A 16,404-nucleotide genomic window follows, 5' to 3' on the forward strand; every position below is an offset into this window, starting at 1 on the left:
TGTAGTGAGGTCACTGTAGCCCACAAACATAAACAATTATCATGTATGTTAAAAGCAGAACATATGGGCTGGGATGCAGGTCACAAAGAGAGCATTGCCTAGCACTGAGCCCCCAGCACCACCAGAAGTAAAATCTAGATTAAATAAATAGAAACACAGGCCCCGGATATCTTGATTAAGATGTCTTTAGCCGGGGACTGGAGAGAGGGCTCAGAGGTTAAGAGCACTGGCTGCTCTTCCAGAGGACCTGAGTTCATTTCCCAGCAACCACATGGTGGCTCACAACCGTCTATAGTAGGATCTGGTGCCCTCTTCTGGCATAAAGTTGTACTGCAGACAGAGCACTCATTCATAAAATAAATTAACTAATTAATTTTTTTAAAAAAGGATGTCTTTAGCCATTGTGAACTTAAAAGCGGTATGTCCAGGACAGGAGAAAGCAGCAACCCCACCATCAGTCACGGCTGCCACCATCACTGCAAAGGGAAGGGTGGTGGATAAGACAAAGGGACCGACTCACGCTTTGCATAGACGTCCCGGCAAGACACGCCTGTGATCTCCAGCTTCCGCAGGTTCTCACAAACGCCATACTCTGCAACAAGAAACACACTCGAAGTAAAATCAAGACCTCACAAAGCAGCAGAGATGGTGACCGGATCAGGCAGGTAGGGACAGGCAGACACTCCTTTACTAGTAGGAATCTGCCCTTCACTGTGGTGATCTCTCTGCTGGCTCACAAATGAAGGCCCTGCTCCCCTGCAGTCAAGCCCATCCTCAATGCACACCCACTGCACCGTCTGCTCCCCTGCAGTCAGGCCCTCCTCAATGCACACCCACTGTGTGTCTGCTCCTCTGCAGTCAGGCCCACCCTCAATGCACACCCACTGCACCGTCTGCTCCCCTGCAGTCAGGCCCTCCTCAATGCACACTCACTGTGCTGTCTGCTCCCCTGCAGTTAGGCCCTCCCTCAATGCACACCCACTGCGCCGTCTGCTCCGCGGTGGTCCAGCATCCTAACTGTACAATGAGGCGAGGTACTCAGCAGCCTGGAAACGGTGACTGTTCACACCTATATGAAGTCTACACTAGTGTTAGGGTCCCAGGAGCACAGTATGGCTCACCTCAACCCTGGACCTGTCCTCACCACAGATGCTGGAGAGCAGTGGGGCACCCAGTATCTCCTCGGTCAAACTGCCCTAGTCCCACCGAAGGAAATGGAAATGGATGGGCCACCCTTTCCGTCGAAGGGTTGAACGGGACAAAGGACGTTCCATCTTCAGAGAAATCTATACGGAGGCATCCAACAGGAAACCCTCCCTTCTCAAAGACCAGAGGTTGTACTTGGCTAATAACTGTCCCTTTAAGTTAGTCAGAGGACGGCCGGCAGTGGTGGCGCACGCCTTTAATCCCAGCACTCGGGAGGCAGAGGCAGGCGGATCTCTGTGAGTTTGAGGCCAGCCTGGTCTCCAAAGCGAGTTCCAGGAAAAGTGCAAAGCTACACAGAGAAACCCTGTCTCAAAAAACAAAAACAAACAAACAAACAAACAAAAAAGTTAGTCAGAGGTATTAGAGGGTGAGGTCGAGCTCTGACCACTCAGAGTGAGACAAGGGACCTTAGGAATAAAAACTAAGTGGGACCCCCACTGAGTGTGGCTGCCTGCTTACACAAACACAGTCACACACAAACCCTTCTGCAGAAGTAAATCTTTTTCCTTTTCAAAATGCTTCGGATGATGTGGTCATTTTCTTGACAGCCCAGACCCATTTCTAACACCACATCAATGGAAAAGTCCTTAGCACACTCCCGCCTCCTCCATCTCACCACAGCTCCACCCCACACCCAACTCACCTCAACCAAATGCCAGCTCTCTGCCTCAGGCCTCAGGCCTCAGGCTGAGGGGAGAGGGAGCTACCAACTGCACCAGCCCTCACCGCTAGAGAGCTGTCTGCCACTGAGCATCCTCCATCCACAGTGCCATCCCTCACCAGGGTACCCCGAAAAGGGCTAGCCAGGATCCACTGTGTTTAGACCTGCCAGTATGCCCAGGAAAGGCCCATGGACGCACAGAGGTGATGTGACCTGAACAAAGGACCACAGGCCTAGAGTGGGGACCCAGGACTAAAGCTAGGCCAGCACCCCTTAGGTGAGCACACGGCATGAGAAGGGGTAAGGGGACCCTGCGATCCAAAGACAGCTACAGTTCACACTTGCAGTATCACACTCTGTGAAGTGTCAGGCTGGGCATCATATCAGATGTTCGCAGTGACCTCCCATGTCAGGACTCCAGCCCTGCACAGGGCGGGACACCAGCTGCCTGGGATGGGACACAGTGCAACCCAGTGGGGGGGTCTCCAATGCCATGCCCTCAGCACTTCAGTTCTGATGGTGCCCAGAGGCTGGTCTTTCCCCCTCAGTGAGATGCCACCAGCCCCATGCTCTGGATGGGTGGTTCTGCCAGAATTCCTGGGCTGCCGTATGCAGGCATCAAGGGGGCTCTCCGGGTGGCTTTGGTGGGGCCTGATGTGCCAGTTTCTGTCAAGCTCCCTCCCTCCACCCTAAGTCCCACACAGCATTCTCCTCTCAGATGTGCCTGGCAGTCCCCTCCAGGGAGAAGGTCCAGGCAAGGTCCCAGCACTGGTACACTGGTGTGTATGCGTGTGAATGCATATTACTGATGATTAAACTCAGAGACTGAGTCACACGGGTCACGGCCTGGCTCCAAGGCTGCATAGCTTGGCACCTCCCACTGGTGATCTCATCTCTGGCACATCACAGGGATCAGGCCAGCTGCCTGTAAGGCCCTGCCTACTCACAGCAATTCGAACTGGAGGAAAGGATGCTCATCAACAAATGTGCAGGAGACAGGAAGTGGAGAGGCCACGGGCCAGGTGGGCCAGGATGTAGGCATCTCAGCCATGTGTCTCGGGCTCACCTTCGGAAAGCCACCATACCCTACAGCCAGATGACAACTTCAGATATGTTGACCCAGCACAAGTCTATCCTTGCAATTGATTGCTGGAGCTAAGTGGTTCCTATAAAGTCAGTGGAGGAGGAAGGGACTCAGACAAGGACAGCAGTGTGGCTCAGACCCAGCACCTTGGGCCTGACCTCCATGGAGGTGTCCTTGGCAGGAAGAGCCAGAACGGACTACCAAGCACAGTGGTAGTGGGTCTCACTGCACAGTGGTGTGCATGATGGGAGAGGCACCAGATCTTAATGTGGTCTAACCTGAGCTCCTCACGGCTGCCCCTACTCACGTCCTCAGGCCTACAATTTATCTGCGTCAACTGCCTTCCAAAGCCGAGAACTCCAGTGCCCAAGCCAACTCCATATGGAGTAACCAGCAGCTAAGGGACATTTAAATGCCCACCTGATTATCACAAGGACATGCTATGGAAGGCCTCAGCCCTTTGTAATGAAGCACCAACAGATTTGATCCAGGAACCAGGCTAACCTCAGAGAGGAAATCTGATCACTAACATGATTTAAGTCTGCAGATTAAACACAGGAAATTCTTATCCTGGGCTGGGAGCAGAATTCAGGAGGAGAACATGTGCCTCCCATCCCAAGGCCTGTGCTCCATCCCCAGCACCAGGGATTTGGGGGGGGGGGTTTCCCTCAGACAGACTACCCAGTGATTTCAGTCGTCACAAGGCTTCCACCAATGGCTGACATAGGAGGGTGGCCAAGGTGTGTGGTGGCTTGCAGTAGTGCATTCCACGGTATTTGTACAGAGCCTGTCCAGTGGTCAGGCAGCGGGATTGTCCCATGGGATTGTGAAGGTCTCTGCAATATTTGAATGTCTCTCAGAAAACAATGTTAAAAACCTATCTGCCAATCACTACTAAGCCAGGGCCTCGAGACACCCTAACACTGTGACAACGGTTTGATTTTGTCCTTTATTTCTGTGAGAGTCCCATTCTGTAGTCCTGGCTGGCCTGGTACTTACCACAGAGCCCAAGGTGGCCCCAAACACCTGGATATGTCTTTTTACTGAAGCTTTATTTACTCTCAAAAAAGTACAATTTGCACTAGGGATGTAGCTCATACCTGCCTGGCATGCCAAAGGCAGGGTTCAATTCCCAGCACTGCACCAAGTAGGTAGGCATGGTGCTATCCCAGCACTTGGGAGGTAGAGGCAGGAGGACCAAGAATTCAAGGTCACCCTAACTGCACAATGTGTCTGAGGCCAGACTGGGCTATAGAGTTTATTCCAGGCTAGTCTGGGCCATAGTATAAGACAGTGTCTTAAAATTTTTTTTTAAAAAAAGGGTTGGGGATTTAGCTCAGTGGTAGAGCACTTGCCTAGCAAGCACAAGGCCCTGGGTTCGATCCTCAGCTCCAAAAAAAAAAAAAAAAAAAAAAAAAAAAAACCATTTAAAAACTGGGGGGGGGGGGGCTAGGTTAGAACTGGTGAGAAGCCCTCCCTAACTCAGCAACAGCTATTAGGGAAAATAAAACTGCTCTCATACCCCTCTAAGCCTGTGGCAGCCAGACTTAGGGGGGTGAGGCTGTGCAGGATCCTGACCAATGGCAGTGGCCGTCGAGACTGGGTTCTGAGGCACAGCAGCTTCTCCTGGTGCAGAGCAGGGACTCACTCCATCAGTGGCATTTAACAGGATGCCGGATCAGCTGGAGCAGGACTAGACCAGTGGGCGCCAGCCTGATGAACGTTCCCAACACCTCCGGCTGCCCACCACAGTGTTGCCTCGGTGACGTGAGCTTGCAAATTCTGGCAAGCTCTGCGCGTGAACAGCTATCTCTCGGCAACACCGTTCTCAGCCGGTGCAGTGTGGTCAGGCCCAGGGGCAGGCTACAAACAGGCCTACCCACTGGTGGCCAGGGGACTGCAGCCGCTGGTCCACCCAACGCTACTGAGGAGCTCCCCACCCACCACCAGTGACCTTCAGGGACCAGCCAGCTAGCACGGCTTGTTCACCCTGCACACATCTGACGGACACTCTCCACTGTCGCCCCGCGGTCATGCATGCAGCTCCCTTTCTTCCCGGCACGGAAGACTGGTGACCTAACCCGACAGAAACCGCGTTAGAACGGAGAGCGGCCACTGTGTGCTGCAATACCACTGGAGAAGGCAGCAAGCTGCAGTGGGTTTTTCCTTCTCACGGAATCTGAACCCCCACCGGGGAAGAGCGGAGTCATTCTGACGTCACAGCTCCTCCCGTCTCCACGGGGCTGAGAACGATCCCACATCCTGGCATTGTTCTGCCACCTTCCCACAAGTTCCCACACTGGGCCCTGGCCAGCAGCTAGGTGGTACCTCCCCTTCCAGGAAAGCGAACAAGTACTCAGGCCATCATCCTGCGCCAAGCTCAGCCAAGAGGTCTGAAGTTAGCGTGCCAACCTGGTTTGTTTGTTTGTTTGTTTGTTTGTTTGTTTTTTGCATGGTGTGAGGGATGGAAGCCTGGGCGGGCCATCCCTAGCCCAGTGCATGGTGCTCCTCAAGCCCTGGATTTAGTACTGCAGGTTGGCTGTTTCTCCTACTCTAGTGAAGAGGTGTAAGTGGCTCTCTTTGAGAAGCATCTACCCCACAACAGGCAGAAACAACAGACCAACAGCAGAGACAACACCTGGGGGGGGGGGGGTGCATGAGCAGAGCGCAGGCCAGCCACAACCCTGCAGTGTCGGCTCCACAGAAAAGTCAGCCCACACTCACCATGGGCCAGCCTGTCTGCTGCCAGGTTTAGGCCCAGGGAACCGAGAGTCGGATCTCCAGGGATGTTGCACTCCCCGCTCACACACCCCTCACAGCAGTTCAACTGTGGGGTCTGTGGCACAAACATGCAATGAGACACTTCTCTGATCCACACTACAACATGGATGATCCTTGAGGACCTGACGCTGTGTGAACCGACCACTCACAAAGTCCATACGGAGTTTGCTTTCTTTATGGCACGAGCTAGCCATCTGGGGAGGAAACTGCCCTTGCCTCAATTACTGACAGTATAATGTCCAAACTGGACCAGCAGGACACATCAAAGTGACTGTCAAACTTTGTCAAGTAGGACAGTCCTGCAAAATTTCCTGCTTCTCAAAAAAAAAAAGTCTGTCAGATATATTAGGCCTGTAGGCCAAAGTTGGATGCCCCAGTGTTACAGAAGAACTTCGGGTGATTGTCCAGGCAACCAGATGTCCCTGTCATTAGATAACATTACACCCTTCTGGGGTCTTTGATGGAACTAAAGACTAAATAGTTAGACTTAAAGTTTTCCTTAGTTATGATAAAAAGATAATAAGTATAAAACCTTAGACTCACAAACATAGATAGAATTTTCTCTAAATTTGCCAAATACAAATGGACTGGATATTGTAACTGTAATTCTTACTTAATAACTGTTCTTGTTATATATAATTTTACTATTTTAAATAAAACCTTCCTTTTTAATTAGACAAAAGGAGGGAAATGTGGACTATTCCTTTACACTGTGTGCGTATACGTCACTGTGACTGGTTTAATAAAGAAGCTGACTGGTCAATAACTGGACAGGTAAAGGTTAGGAGGAACTGGGAGACAAAGAGAGTGTGGAAAAAAAGAGGAGTCTCAGGAGTTGTGAGGACATGCAAAGGAAGCAGGAAATGAACTTGCTGTACTGAGAAAAGTCCTGAGCCATGTGGCAGAGCATAGATAAGAAATATGGGTTAATTTAAAATGTCAGAGTCAGCTAGTAACAAGCCTGAGCTATTAGCCGATCATTTATAATTAATAAGTCTCTGTGTGGTTATTTGGAAACTGGCTGGCAGGAAAGAAAAGCCCACCTACATTCTGCTTCTGAACTCCCTAGAGCATCACTTTCATGGGCTTGAGAAGAATGAGGAAGGGGCTGCAAGGGGCAGCACTGAACCCCAACAGTGCCTCAGTGTGGATAGACAGTTCTGGAGAGGGCAAGCCGGCAACGCACTTCAAGAGTAAGCCTACCATCCCTGAACTGAGTGCACACACCTAAGGGAAACTAGATTTAATGACAAATGTTTGTCGGGTTTTTTTTGGAGGCAGGACCTTACTGTGTAACACAGATTGACCTCAAACTTGTGATACTCCTGCCTCAGTCTCCTGAGTGGATATGAGGCATGCACCTCCATATCCAGTTGTTACATTTTTTTACTCCAGTAAAAAAATAAAAAGAAAGAAAGAAAAAAATAAAACAAAATCTGTCACCTCACTTGAAATACTACGAAAGTTTTATGATTAAAAAAAGGAAAGCAGGCCAGGTGTGATGGTGAACCCTTTAATCCCAGCACCTGGGGGACAGAAGCGGGAAAACGGGTCTCTGTGAGTTTGAAGCCAGCTTGGTCTACATTGCAAGTTCCAGGACAGCCAGGGCTACACACAGAGAAACCCTGTCTTGAAAAAAAAAAAAAAAAGGAAGGAAGGAAGGAAGGAAGGAAGGAAGGAAGGAAAATAGAGAGAAAGCAGGTACGCACTAACACAGGGTACAATCCTGGGATGGCTGAGGCTGCAGCAGGAGGATCACCTATGAATCTGAGGCCAGCACTGAACTACACAGTGAGTCCTAGGCAAGCCTGGGCTGGACTACAAAAAAGAAGAGGGTGCTCCAAAGGGGGATAGGGCTATTAAGGGGGAAATATTCCAAATAGTCCGATGGGAAAACTTCCAAAAAACTATTTAAAAAAAAAATACTTTGAAGTCAAGTGTGGTGGGGCACACCTTTGATCCCAGCACTTGGGAGGCAGGGGTAAGCGAATCTCTGTGAGTTTGAGCCTAGCCTGGTCTACTTAGCAAGCTGCAGGCCAGCCAGGACTACAGTCAAATCACGGGGCTCCCCAGCACCACTTTGAGATCTTTGGCAGCAGTTAACTCTATAGCTCACACATGATTGAGCCTATATGATAATGAGTATTCAGAGACGGCTAATACCTGGGGGGCGCTCACCAACCTAAGACAGAGCACCTGTGTGGCCTGGGCAGACGTCTCCATGACGGGTAAGGTGACCTGCTGATATCCCATGCAACCTAAGTCAGAAGCTCATTTTTTAATAAAAGGGGGACCTGTAGGTCCCTGGCCCCGTTTTGGATAACTGTTGTCTTGCTTACTGACCTTGACCTTGATATCCTCCCTATGCTAATTCCCTCCCGGGTTTCACCCTCCTGAATGCTTAAGGGAAGCTCCTTGTCTATGTACCCTACATAATGGGCATTAATAGCTTAGATGCAAGATTGTAAAACATCTGTAGTGAACTTCTGCCTTCTGGGGTTCTCCCATTGTGCTGTAAGCCTGTATTCAAGACCTCCTCCCTCCTTCAATAAATGGCATTCGACATTTAAAAAAAAAAAAAAAAGAGGGCTGGAGAGATTGGAGAGATGGCTCAAGGTTAAGAGCACTGACTGCTCTTCCAGAGTTCCTGAGTTCAATTCCCAGTACCCACATGGTGGCTCACAACCATTTGTAATGAGATCCAGCGCCCTCCTCTATGTACATAATAAATAAATAAATAAAATCTTAAAAAAAAAAAAAAAAAAGAAAGAAAGAAAAAGAAAAAAGAAAAAAATCACTGGGCTCCCCCACCCTCAGGGCTCTAGTGCAGAGATGCAGCCTCTGGACACGGAATTTGGCCCAGGGAGGCCAACTCTGCAACACAGCTGCTCCCTGCAGATGGTCCATCTCTCAATCACCGGGGACTTAGTGTCACTGTCCTCAAGTGTCTCTTTCGGGAACCCCTGACATGTGTTCCAGAGGAAGTCCAACACAGACAGCACAAAGCTGAGGAAGAAAAGCAGCATGGGTAGCTCTGGGCATGGACAAGGGGCCAGCAAGTGATACTGGACTCCCACAAGGTCCTCGGAGGCAGATTCCTAGTCAAGTCACAGGACCAGGCCATGTGCTAGTGGTGACAGATGAGCTCACGAGTGACAGGGCGGACACTCAGATCACCCCTCCACCCACAGTCCCAGCTTTGGACATAGACGTCTGTCTGCCCAGCCACAGACACTGGACTCAGCCACTGCTGGACTGCAGGAGACACCAGTCCTTTATTTTTTTTAAGATTTATTTATTTTAATGTGTATGATGAGTGTTTTGCCTGTGTGTGTGTGTCTGTGTACCATGTGTGTGCCTGGTGCCTGAGGAAGCCAGAACGTGTTGTATCCCCTAGGCCTGGAGCTACAGAAGGTTCTGAGCCACTGTGGATGCTAGGAATCAAGTCCTCTGCAAGAGCAACCAATGCTCTTAGCTGCTGAGCCAGCTTTCCAGTCCTCGTTTATTTTTTTAAACATTTCTTCATTTGTTTATGTGCACAGTGCTTTGTATGTATGTATGTATGTGTATCATAAGCATGCAGTGCATGTGGAGACCAGAAGAGGGCGCTGATTCCCTGAAACTGGAGTTACAGAGGCTTGTGCAGCACCATGCGGGAGCTGGGAACTGAACCCAGATCCTCTGGAAGAGCAGCCAATGCTCTCACCACAGAGCCACCTTGCCATCCCAAACACTCAATCTTAAATAAAGCAAATTCAGAATACCACTCCTGCAGCTTCTGCCTGTACTATCCATGAGCACCTGAACATTCACGGGCTAACAAACAGACCAGCTGAAATGCACACAGAGTCAATGCGGCCTCTCAAGGAGCCAGACAGAGGGGAGCAATCCAGGCCTCCGTAGACAGGCTCAGGAAGTCCATTCTGCTCTCCTGACAGGCACCACTGACCACCAAGTCATCCCCAAGACACCTGCCCAGCAGGGGCCCATTGTGGGCAAAGGCCCTACTCATCTGTGGTCTGAATTTGGAGTAGGCTGCCCTGGACCCTGCAGAGGTTTGGGACATGGTACTTCTGCCTACCGATGCCAGGCTTATGAGTCCTGGCCAGCCCTCCAGTCTCCACTGGGGACAACTGGACATCTGCCAAAGGACGATGACACAATGCATCACTGAGGAGAGAGGGAAGGTGTGTGGCCTTCAGGAGGTGACTGTCTCTGCACAGCCCCACACGCTGTGTTTACACTCTGCCCAGAAGGAAGACACACCCAGCTCCTCAGATGCCCTGTGGCTGTCTCAGAGAGCCAGTCCACCCACTCACTGTGGCAGGCCAGCCTTCCCCTAGGCCTGCAGAAACAGACAGACTCAGCCTGTTTTCCTATGGCAAAGCAGCAGCCTGAAAGACCTTGTAAGCACAGATGTTTCTCCTGCCTCTGCTGCCAAGAGAAAGGCCACACAGGCTGTGCACGGAAGCTAGCTTTTGAACACCTCAGAACCGGGCTGCGATGGTACATCCCTGCCATCCCAGTTCTGCAGGCTGAGGCAGGAGGGGACAGTTCAAAGCCAGCCTAGACTACCCAGTGAGATCTTGTCTCACAAAAAGTCAAACAGGCTTAAACCTGGTGTGGTAGTGCACATCTATAACCCCAGCACTGTGGAAGACGAAGTCAACTAGGACCACAAACCAAAATATTGTCTCAAAAAAAAAAAAAAAAAAAAAAAGCAAGCAGACACGAAGAGCTGAGAGTCAGGTCCAGTGTAGAGAGCTCACCTGCCAGGTACAAGGCCTGGGTTTGATCCTCACCCCACTCCACCCCCCAAAAAACCCCAAAGCCAGGCATGGTGCTCACATCCGCCATCTCAGCACTCAGGAGGCTGAGGCTCGAAGATTTGTCCAAGCTTGAGGACAGCCTGGGCTACAGAGTACAACCTTGCCTCCCAAGAAAGCAGCAAACCGACCTAAACAAAAGCATAACAACCCAACCCAAGAGCTTAACTGCTTCCTGGAGCAGGGAAGTGTGGGATCTGGGGGAGATGCCTCTCAACTCTGGGCCTTCGGCCCCTCTGTCTCCTGGACAGTCTATTTTCTCTGCTGGGTCCCCTCCACAGGACGAGCGAGCTCAACATGTCCACTGGACATTAAATATTCCTAAGCCAACTTCAGACCTCCTCCTAAGACAACACCTCCAAATTCGGCTCCTTAACCAGGTAACAGAGCTCATCCTGAGAGTCAGCTGGGAATGAAGGGGGCGCTGGCTTCTCTCCACCACCATCGGGTCAGGCAGTGAGGGACGTGGCGACTCCGGACCACAACACTCACCGTACAGGAACTACGAGCATCATTTTCGGTGAGAGTCAAGTGCGCTTGCCCTCCAGTCCCTGTAAGGGGCCAAAGGGGAAAGCAACTGTTTCCTTGTTTGGAATTCCACCTTTAAAAAAAGTGGAATTCCATTTCTTTTATTTTGTCACATTTTCTTATATTTGTATGTGCGCAGGAGCCCCTGTGGAGGTCAGGGATCACCTGCAGGGGTCAGTTTTCTCCTTCCACCAGGTGGGATCCAGGGATTGAAGTAGGGCATCAGGCGTGGCGGCAGGGGGTTTACTGACAGAGCCATCTTGCCAGCGCCTGAATGAATACTTTGATCTAGAACTCAGACCTGAAATGCCTAAACTCAACAGCCCTGGGCTGGCTTTGGGAGACACATCCAGCCACAGCGGATCAAAACTGGCCGGCAGCAGTTTTTGGATGAAGCATTAACCACAGAGGCCTGCCAGGCAAGGACAGGCCCTGAGGCTCCTGCCCTCGGTGCTCTGGAGTCCAGGACTTATTTACAGCCCTTCCCACATGACATAAGATGCAGGTGGCCTTTGGCCAAGGGGGTGACTCATCAAAAAGATGTTTATGCCCAGGTGGCTGGGTACTAGGCTCTGTCCCTCTCCTCTGGGGGCAGCATCACCACCCATGGCACAGCCCTAGAGGCAGGACAGAACTGGCTAACAGGAAGCACTCTTTGACTTGCCCAGAAAAGACGTCCAGAAACGATTCCCAACAGCACTCAGCTGCCCAAGTCTCTCTACCACCTGACATGTGTGCCACCACAGCAGAGGGACCAAGGCAGCACCTGCATATGTCACTAATGGGGGGGCAGAAGATTCTGAGGTGCTCACTGTGTTAGCAACAGTCTACACACTGATGACATCATCCCAGGTTTCAAGTGTCTCCCAGGTCCAGACCACCCTACCCCTTGCAGAAAGAAGTAGTTTGGCTTTTTTGTTTGTTTTGATTTTCGACAGTTACAAGAATGGAAATCATACATGCTGGGCCAGCGTTCACCCTCTGAGCTCTACTCCCAGGCTCTGTCTGCCTTCTATTCTGAGACAAGAGCTAGCCTTGAGCTCATTCTACAGCCCCAGCAAGCCTTGAATTTCTGATCCCTCTGCCTCAGCTTCCTGAGAGCTGGGATTGCAAGCCTGGCCACCAAGCCCCACTTATAAACTTATTAAAGCAAATGTTCCATCCACGCCTTGACTGTCAGTCATGGCCCAAGTCTCAGAAACAATAAATCCCAGCGATAAACACTCAAACAAGTCTCACCTACTCCCCTGGGCCAACACCACAGCCCTGCCAGCACTCGGGAGGCAGAGCCAGGCAGATCTCTGTGAGTTCGAAGCCAGCATGGTCTACAGAGCGAGATCCAGGACAGGCACCAAAACTACACAGAGAAACCTTGTCTTGGGAAGGAAGAGGAAGGAGAAGGAGAAGGAGGAGGAGGAGGAGAAGAAGGAGAAGGAGAGAAGGAGAAGGAGGAGGAGGAGAAGGAGGAGAAGGAGAAGGAGGAGAAGGAGAAAAGGAGAAGGAGAAGGAGAAGAACAGCAGCAGCAGCTGCTCCAGGACTCAGAGAATGGCAGGACTGTCTCACACACAGCAGTTCCCCAAGGAAACTACACACAAAGCACCTGCCTCTGAGAGCCACAAATCCAGGCCTGCCAGCCAAGCCATCCCTGACCTGCAAGGATTAGAGTACCCCTGCCTGTACATGTAGGTGCTCCAACATGCCTGTACCCAGTGTACGGATGGTAGAAGCAGGAGAATGGAGAGTTCAAAGCCATCCTGGTCTGCACTGGGAGACCTTGTCTCACAAAAGGCTGCCAGGAACCCAGACAGCACCAGCACGGACCAAGTGCGACACCTTAGAGTACCAGAGACCACCTAAAACAGAAATCCTTCTGATTAACTGAATAAAACTCACAAATCAAAGGAAAAAATGCTGGGTGTAGGGCTGGAGAGACTGCTCAGCACTTAAGAGCACGTACTACTCTTGTAGGGTGCCTGAGTTTGGTTCCTAGCATCCACATGGAGTGGTTCACAACCATTTGAACTCCAGCTCCCGGGGATCTTACACCTCTTCTGGAACCAGTAGGTACCTGCAGCCATATGCACATACCCCCACACACAAACGCACACACATACACAAATAAAAACAATAATTTTTTTTTAAATTTTAATACTAGGTGTGGGAGCTCATACCCATAACACCAATACTCCAGAGACTTTCAGTTCTCATGCCTTTAACTTCTCAAAATTGGAATTTTGGTGTAGGTGAGATGGTTTATTCTCTAGTCATGGCTCTAGAGTCCCATAAAGCTGCCCAAGAGCTGGGGGGGGGGGGGGGGTAAGAAGAGACCCTCCCAAGCTGCCACTGCTTTCCATACTGTCAATGGGACACTACACATTTCTGTTCAGGACCCACAGAGTGTGTCCCAAGCTCCAGTTCAGTTGGCATGACTGGAGCACCCCTTTGAAATTTCTGGTTTAAGAAAAAGTCTGTAATCCTGTGCTTAGCAATAACCTACCCACACCTCCTACAGTTCCCCTAAAGATCAGCGCGGGCTCAGCTGGCTGATGGAGAGCACTTTGGAGGAAGCTGAGTGTCACAGGTGTACACAGTAAACATCGGATGAAAGACCAGTCCACTCAGCGGGCAAAAGCGCTTGCTGCCATGCCAACAACCTGAGTTCCCACCCCCTGAGCCCAGAGAGCAGAGGTTGTCAACCTGTGGGTCGAACAACCGGAGCGCAGGGATCATCTCAGACCACTGGAAAACACAGAGACTTACTGTACGATTCACACCAGCAGCAAAATTACAGTTATGAAGTAGCAACAAAGATAATCCCTCTCCACAACATGAGGAGCTGTATTAAAGGGTCGCAGCATTAAGAAGGTTGAGAACCACCACCATAGATGAAGACGCTGTCCTCTGATCTCCATAAACATGCATGCCCCACTCACACACACAATAATAATAAACAAAAAAGAAAAGACAGTGCTCGGAGAGAAAGTGAAAACAAACCATTACACATCGCCAACAGACATGACCAACAGCCACGTCCAGGGCTGAGGGCTTTGCATGCTTCTTATAAAACCATCTAAGTCAACCCTCGGGAGAAGCACCTGCCACCAAATGCTCCCACTCAAACTTGGGGTAATCTGCCCAACACCCCACAGTGGGTATATGGAGCCAAGTCCAGAACTCTGGTGTCAACCATGAAATTACATGGCCAAGGTAAAAGAACCCTGGTGCTGGGGAGGACCTAGGGAAATTGCTTTTCTCACACAGCCTGCCATCCCACAATCCCACTTGAAGTGCAAACCCACGAAGATCACCTCAGGGACTCCAGAAGATAAGTGTAAATCCCCTGAATTTCCACAAAATGCACAAAGCAGTCTTTAGAGTGCTGTGGCCAGAAGACAGAAAAGTGCTGAAGCCCAGTCAGGGGACTAGCCTATGTGGCATGCAGGCAGCGAAATCCCTGAAGCTCTCTTCACCAGGAAAGCTCTAGGACACACCAACACGCCACTCGGGACGCGAGAGTACCCTACTGTGTGCACATGGAAGGAAGGCCTTCCAAACGAGACTTTGACAGCTTTTGCGTCCTCATTCTTGCTGTAACGCACTGGATGGGTGAGCTGACGGACTGGCTGGCTAGGTTTGGGGTTTGTTTGTTTGTTTATCTGTTTGGGGGGTGGGGGTTTTAAAGACAGCGACTCACTCTGCAGCCCAGGCCTATTAATTAATTAGCTACTTGTCTAAGACAGAGTCTCACACTGCAGCCCAGGCCTCTTGGCTATGTGGTTTTCTAAGACAGAGTCTCACTCTGCAGCCAGGCCCGGGTTGGCACTCTGCATCATGCTCCTATCTCGGCCGAATGCCCGAGATATGGGATGACCCCGCTCACCCTCGCGGCAGCGCCGTCTCCAGATAGTGTCGGTGTGCAAGATGCGGCGGAACCTGCTGCAGACCTGCGCCAGGCTGGGCAGGTCGGTGCCGGGCAGCGAGGCGAAGATCTCCACCAGCAGCTCGGGAGGGAGCTCCAGCAGGGTGCAGCGCGCCGGCCCCGCCTCGATACGCTCCTCCTCGGGGTCCGTGTCTGCCTCACTGTCCGCCGCTGCTGTCTCGGCCGGGCCGCGGCGCTGCTGGCGGCGGCGGCACCCACGCGCCGGGCCCACGCCGCAGAGCCGAGCACATACCGCCATGCCCGCCACCACCGCAGATGCGCGCACGCGAGCGCGCACGCACAGCGCTCTGCGTAGGCTAGAGGACCCCGGTCTGGCCTGCCAGAGCCTCAAGCTCCACCCCAAACATAGTCACGCCCTCCGACAAAGCCCCACCCACAGAGCTTCGCCCTGCCCCGCGAGGGCGGAATAGGTCCCGCCCCTAGGCGTGGGCTCGCCCTCCCTCCAGGCCCCACCCAGACGCTTCGTCCCGCCCCTCGAGCAGATAGGCCCCGCCCCTGTATGTGGTCACGCCCTCTCTACGGCTCTCCCCCAAGGATGTTGCCACGCCCTATTGCCAGGCTCCGCCCCAGAGCGTTTTTCCTTCCGACCCTTGCTCACCAAAAGGGGGTCGGGGGTTCAGGTCCGGTAAGCCCCGCCCTTAGAAATGGCCACACCCCCTCCCACCATTGATCCCTCTTGCTACAAAGGTTCCACATAGGGAATCCCTGCCCCAAACAAAATAGTGCAGGATGCCCCGTGTGAGGATCGAACTCACGACCTTCAGATTATGAGACTGACGCGCTACCTACTGCGCTAACGAGGCTCCTTAGCAACCAGCTCTGAGCCAGGACCTTTGCACAGGCGGCCTCGCAGCGAGATACCAGGCTACCGTCGCCTAGCAACGCCACACGTCTAAACCGACTTGCCCAGGTTGCGCCTCAGTTGCAAAAGCAATGTCTGGTGCTCAGTGAGGTGGGAATTGCTGGTGTCCTCAACCTGCTCACATTTCCTGGCACAGCACAAGGCACTCTGGAAAGGAGTAGTCAGGTGTATTCTCCGCAGCTCTCTCCACTTCATGACCCTATATGACTCTACCAACTTTTTTTTTTTTTTTTTTTTTTTCCGGTTTTTCGAGACAGGGTTTCTCTGTGTAGCTTTGCTCCTTTCCTGGAACTTACTCTGTAGCCCAGGCTGGCCTCGAACTCAGAGAGATCCGCCTGGCTCTGCCTCCAGAGTGCTGGGATTAAAGGTGTGCGTCACCACCGCCCGACTCAACTTTTTAAAAAATTATTAAAATTAGTCATTTGCATGGTGGTCTCTAATCCCAACTTGGGGTTGGGGAGTCGAGGCAGGAGGATCAGAAGTTTAAGGTCATCCTTGGCTACTTATTGATTTCG

General features: G+C 51.5%; 1 protein-coding gene and 2 non-coding genes across 5 annotated transcripts in view; 1 reads left to right on the plus strand and 2 right to left on the minus strand.

Moving 5' to 3' along the window:
- Fbxo31 (F-box protein 31) overlaps nucleotides 1-15,352 on the minus strand; it is a 33,718-nt gene extending 18,366 nt beyond the window's left edge. The window contains exons 1-2 of one of the 3 annotated variants that reach the window (XM_006990141.4): nucleotides 14,968-15,352; nucleotides 521-592 (exon numbers count right to left, since the gene is read on the minus strand). In XM_006990141.4, coding sequence (XP_006990203.1) covers nucleotides 521-592; nucleotides 14,968-15,265 — 370 coding nt within the window. In that variant the 5' untranslated portion in view covers nucleotides 15,266-15,352. The remainder of the gene's footprint in view (nucleotides 1-520; nucleotides 593-14,967) is intronic. The other 2 variants (XM_006990142.4, XM_076572223.1) reach the window with 2 other exon arrangements.
- Nucleotides 4,275-4,347, plus strand: Trnaa-agc (transfer RNA alanine (anticodon AGC)). Its single transcript has one exon. It is a non-coding gene; the product is annotated as a tRNA-Ala (tRNA).
- Nucleotides 15,353-15,757: 405 nt separating the features above from the next.
- Trnam-cau (transfer RNA methionine (anticodon CAU)) lies at nucleotides 15,758-15,830 on the minus strand. The gene has a single exon. It is a non-coding gene; the product is annotated as a tRNA-Met (tRNA).
- Nucleotides 15,831-16,404: the final 574 nt, after the last annotated feature.

This window comes from Peromyscus maniculatus, chromosome 5, assembly GCF_049852395.1.
Source record: "Peromyscus maniculatus bairdii isolate BWxNUB_F1_BW_parent chromosome 5, HU_Pman_BW_mat_3.1, whole genome shotgun sequence".
Classification (NCBI taxonomy): Eukaryota; Metazoa; Chordata; class Mammalia; order Rodentia; family Cricetidae; genus Peromyscus; species Peromyscus maniculatus.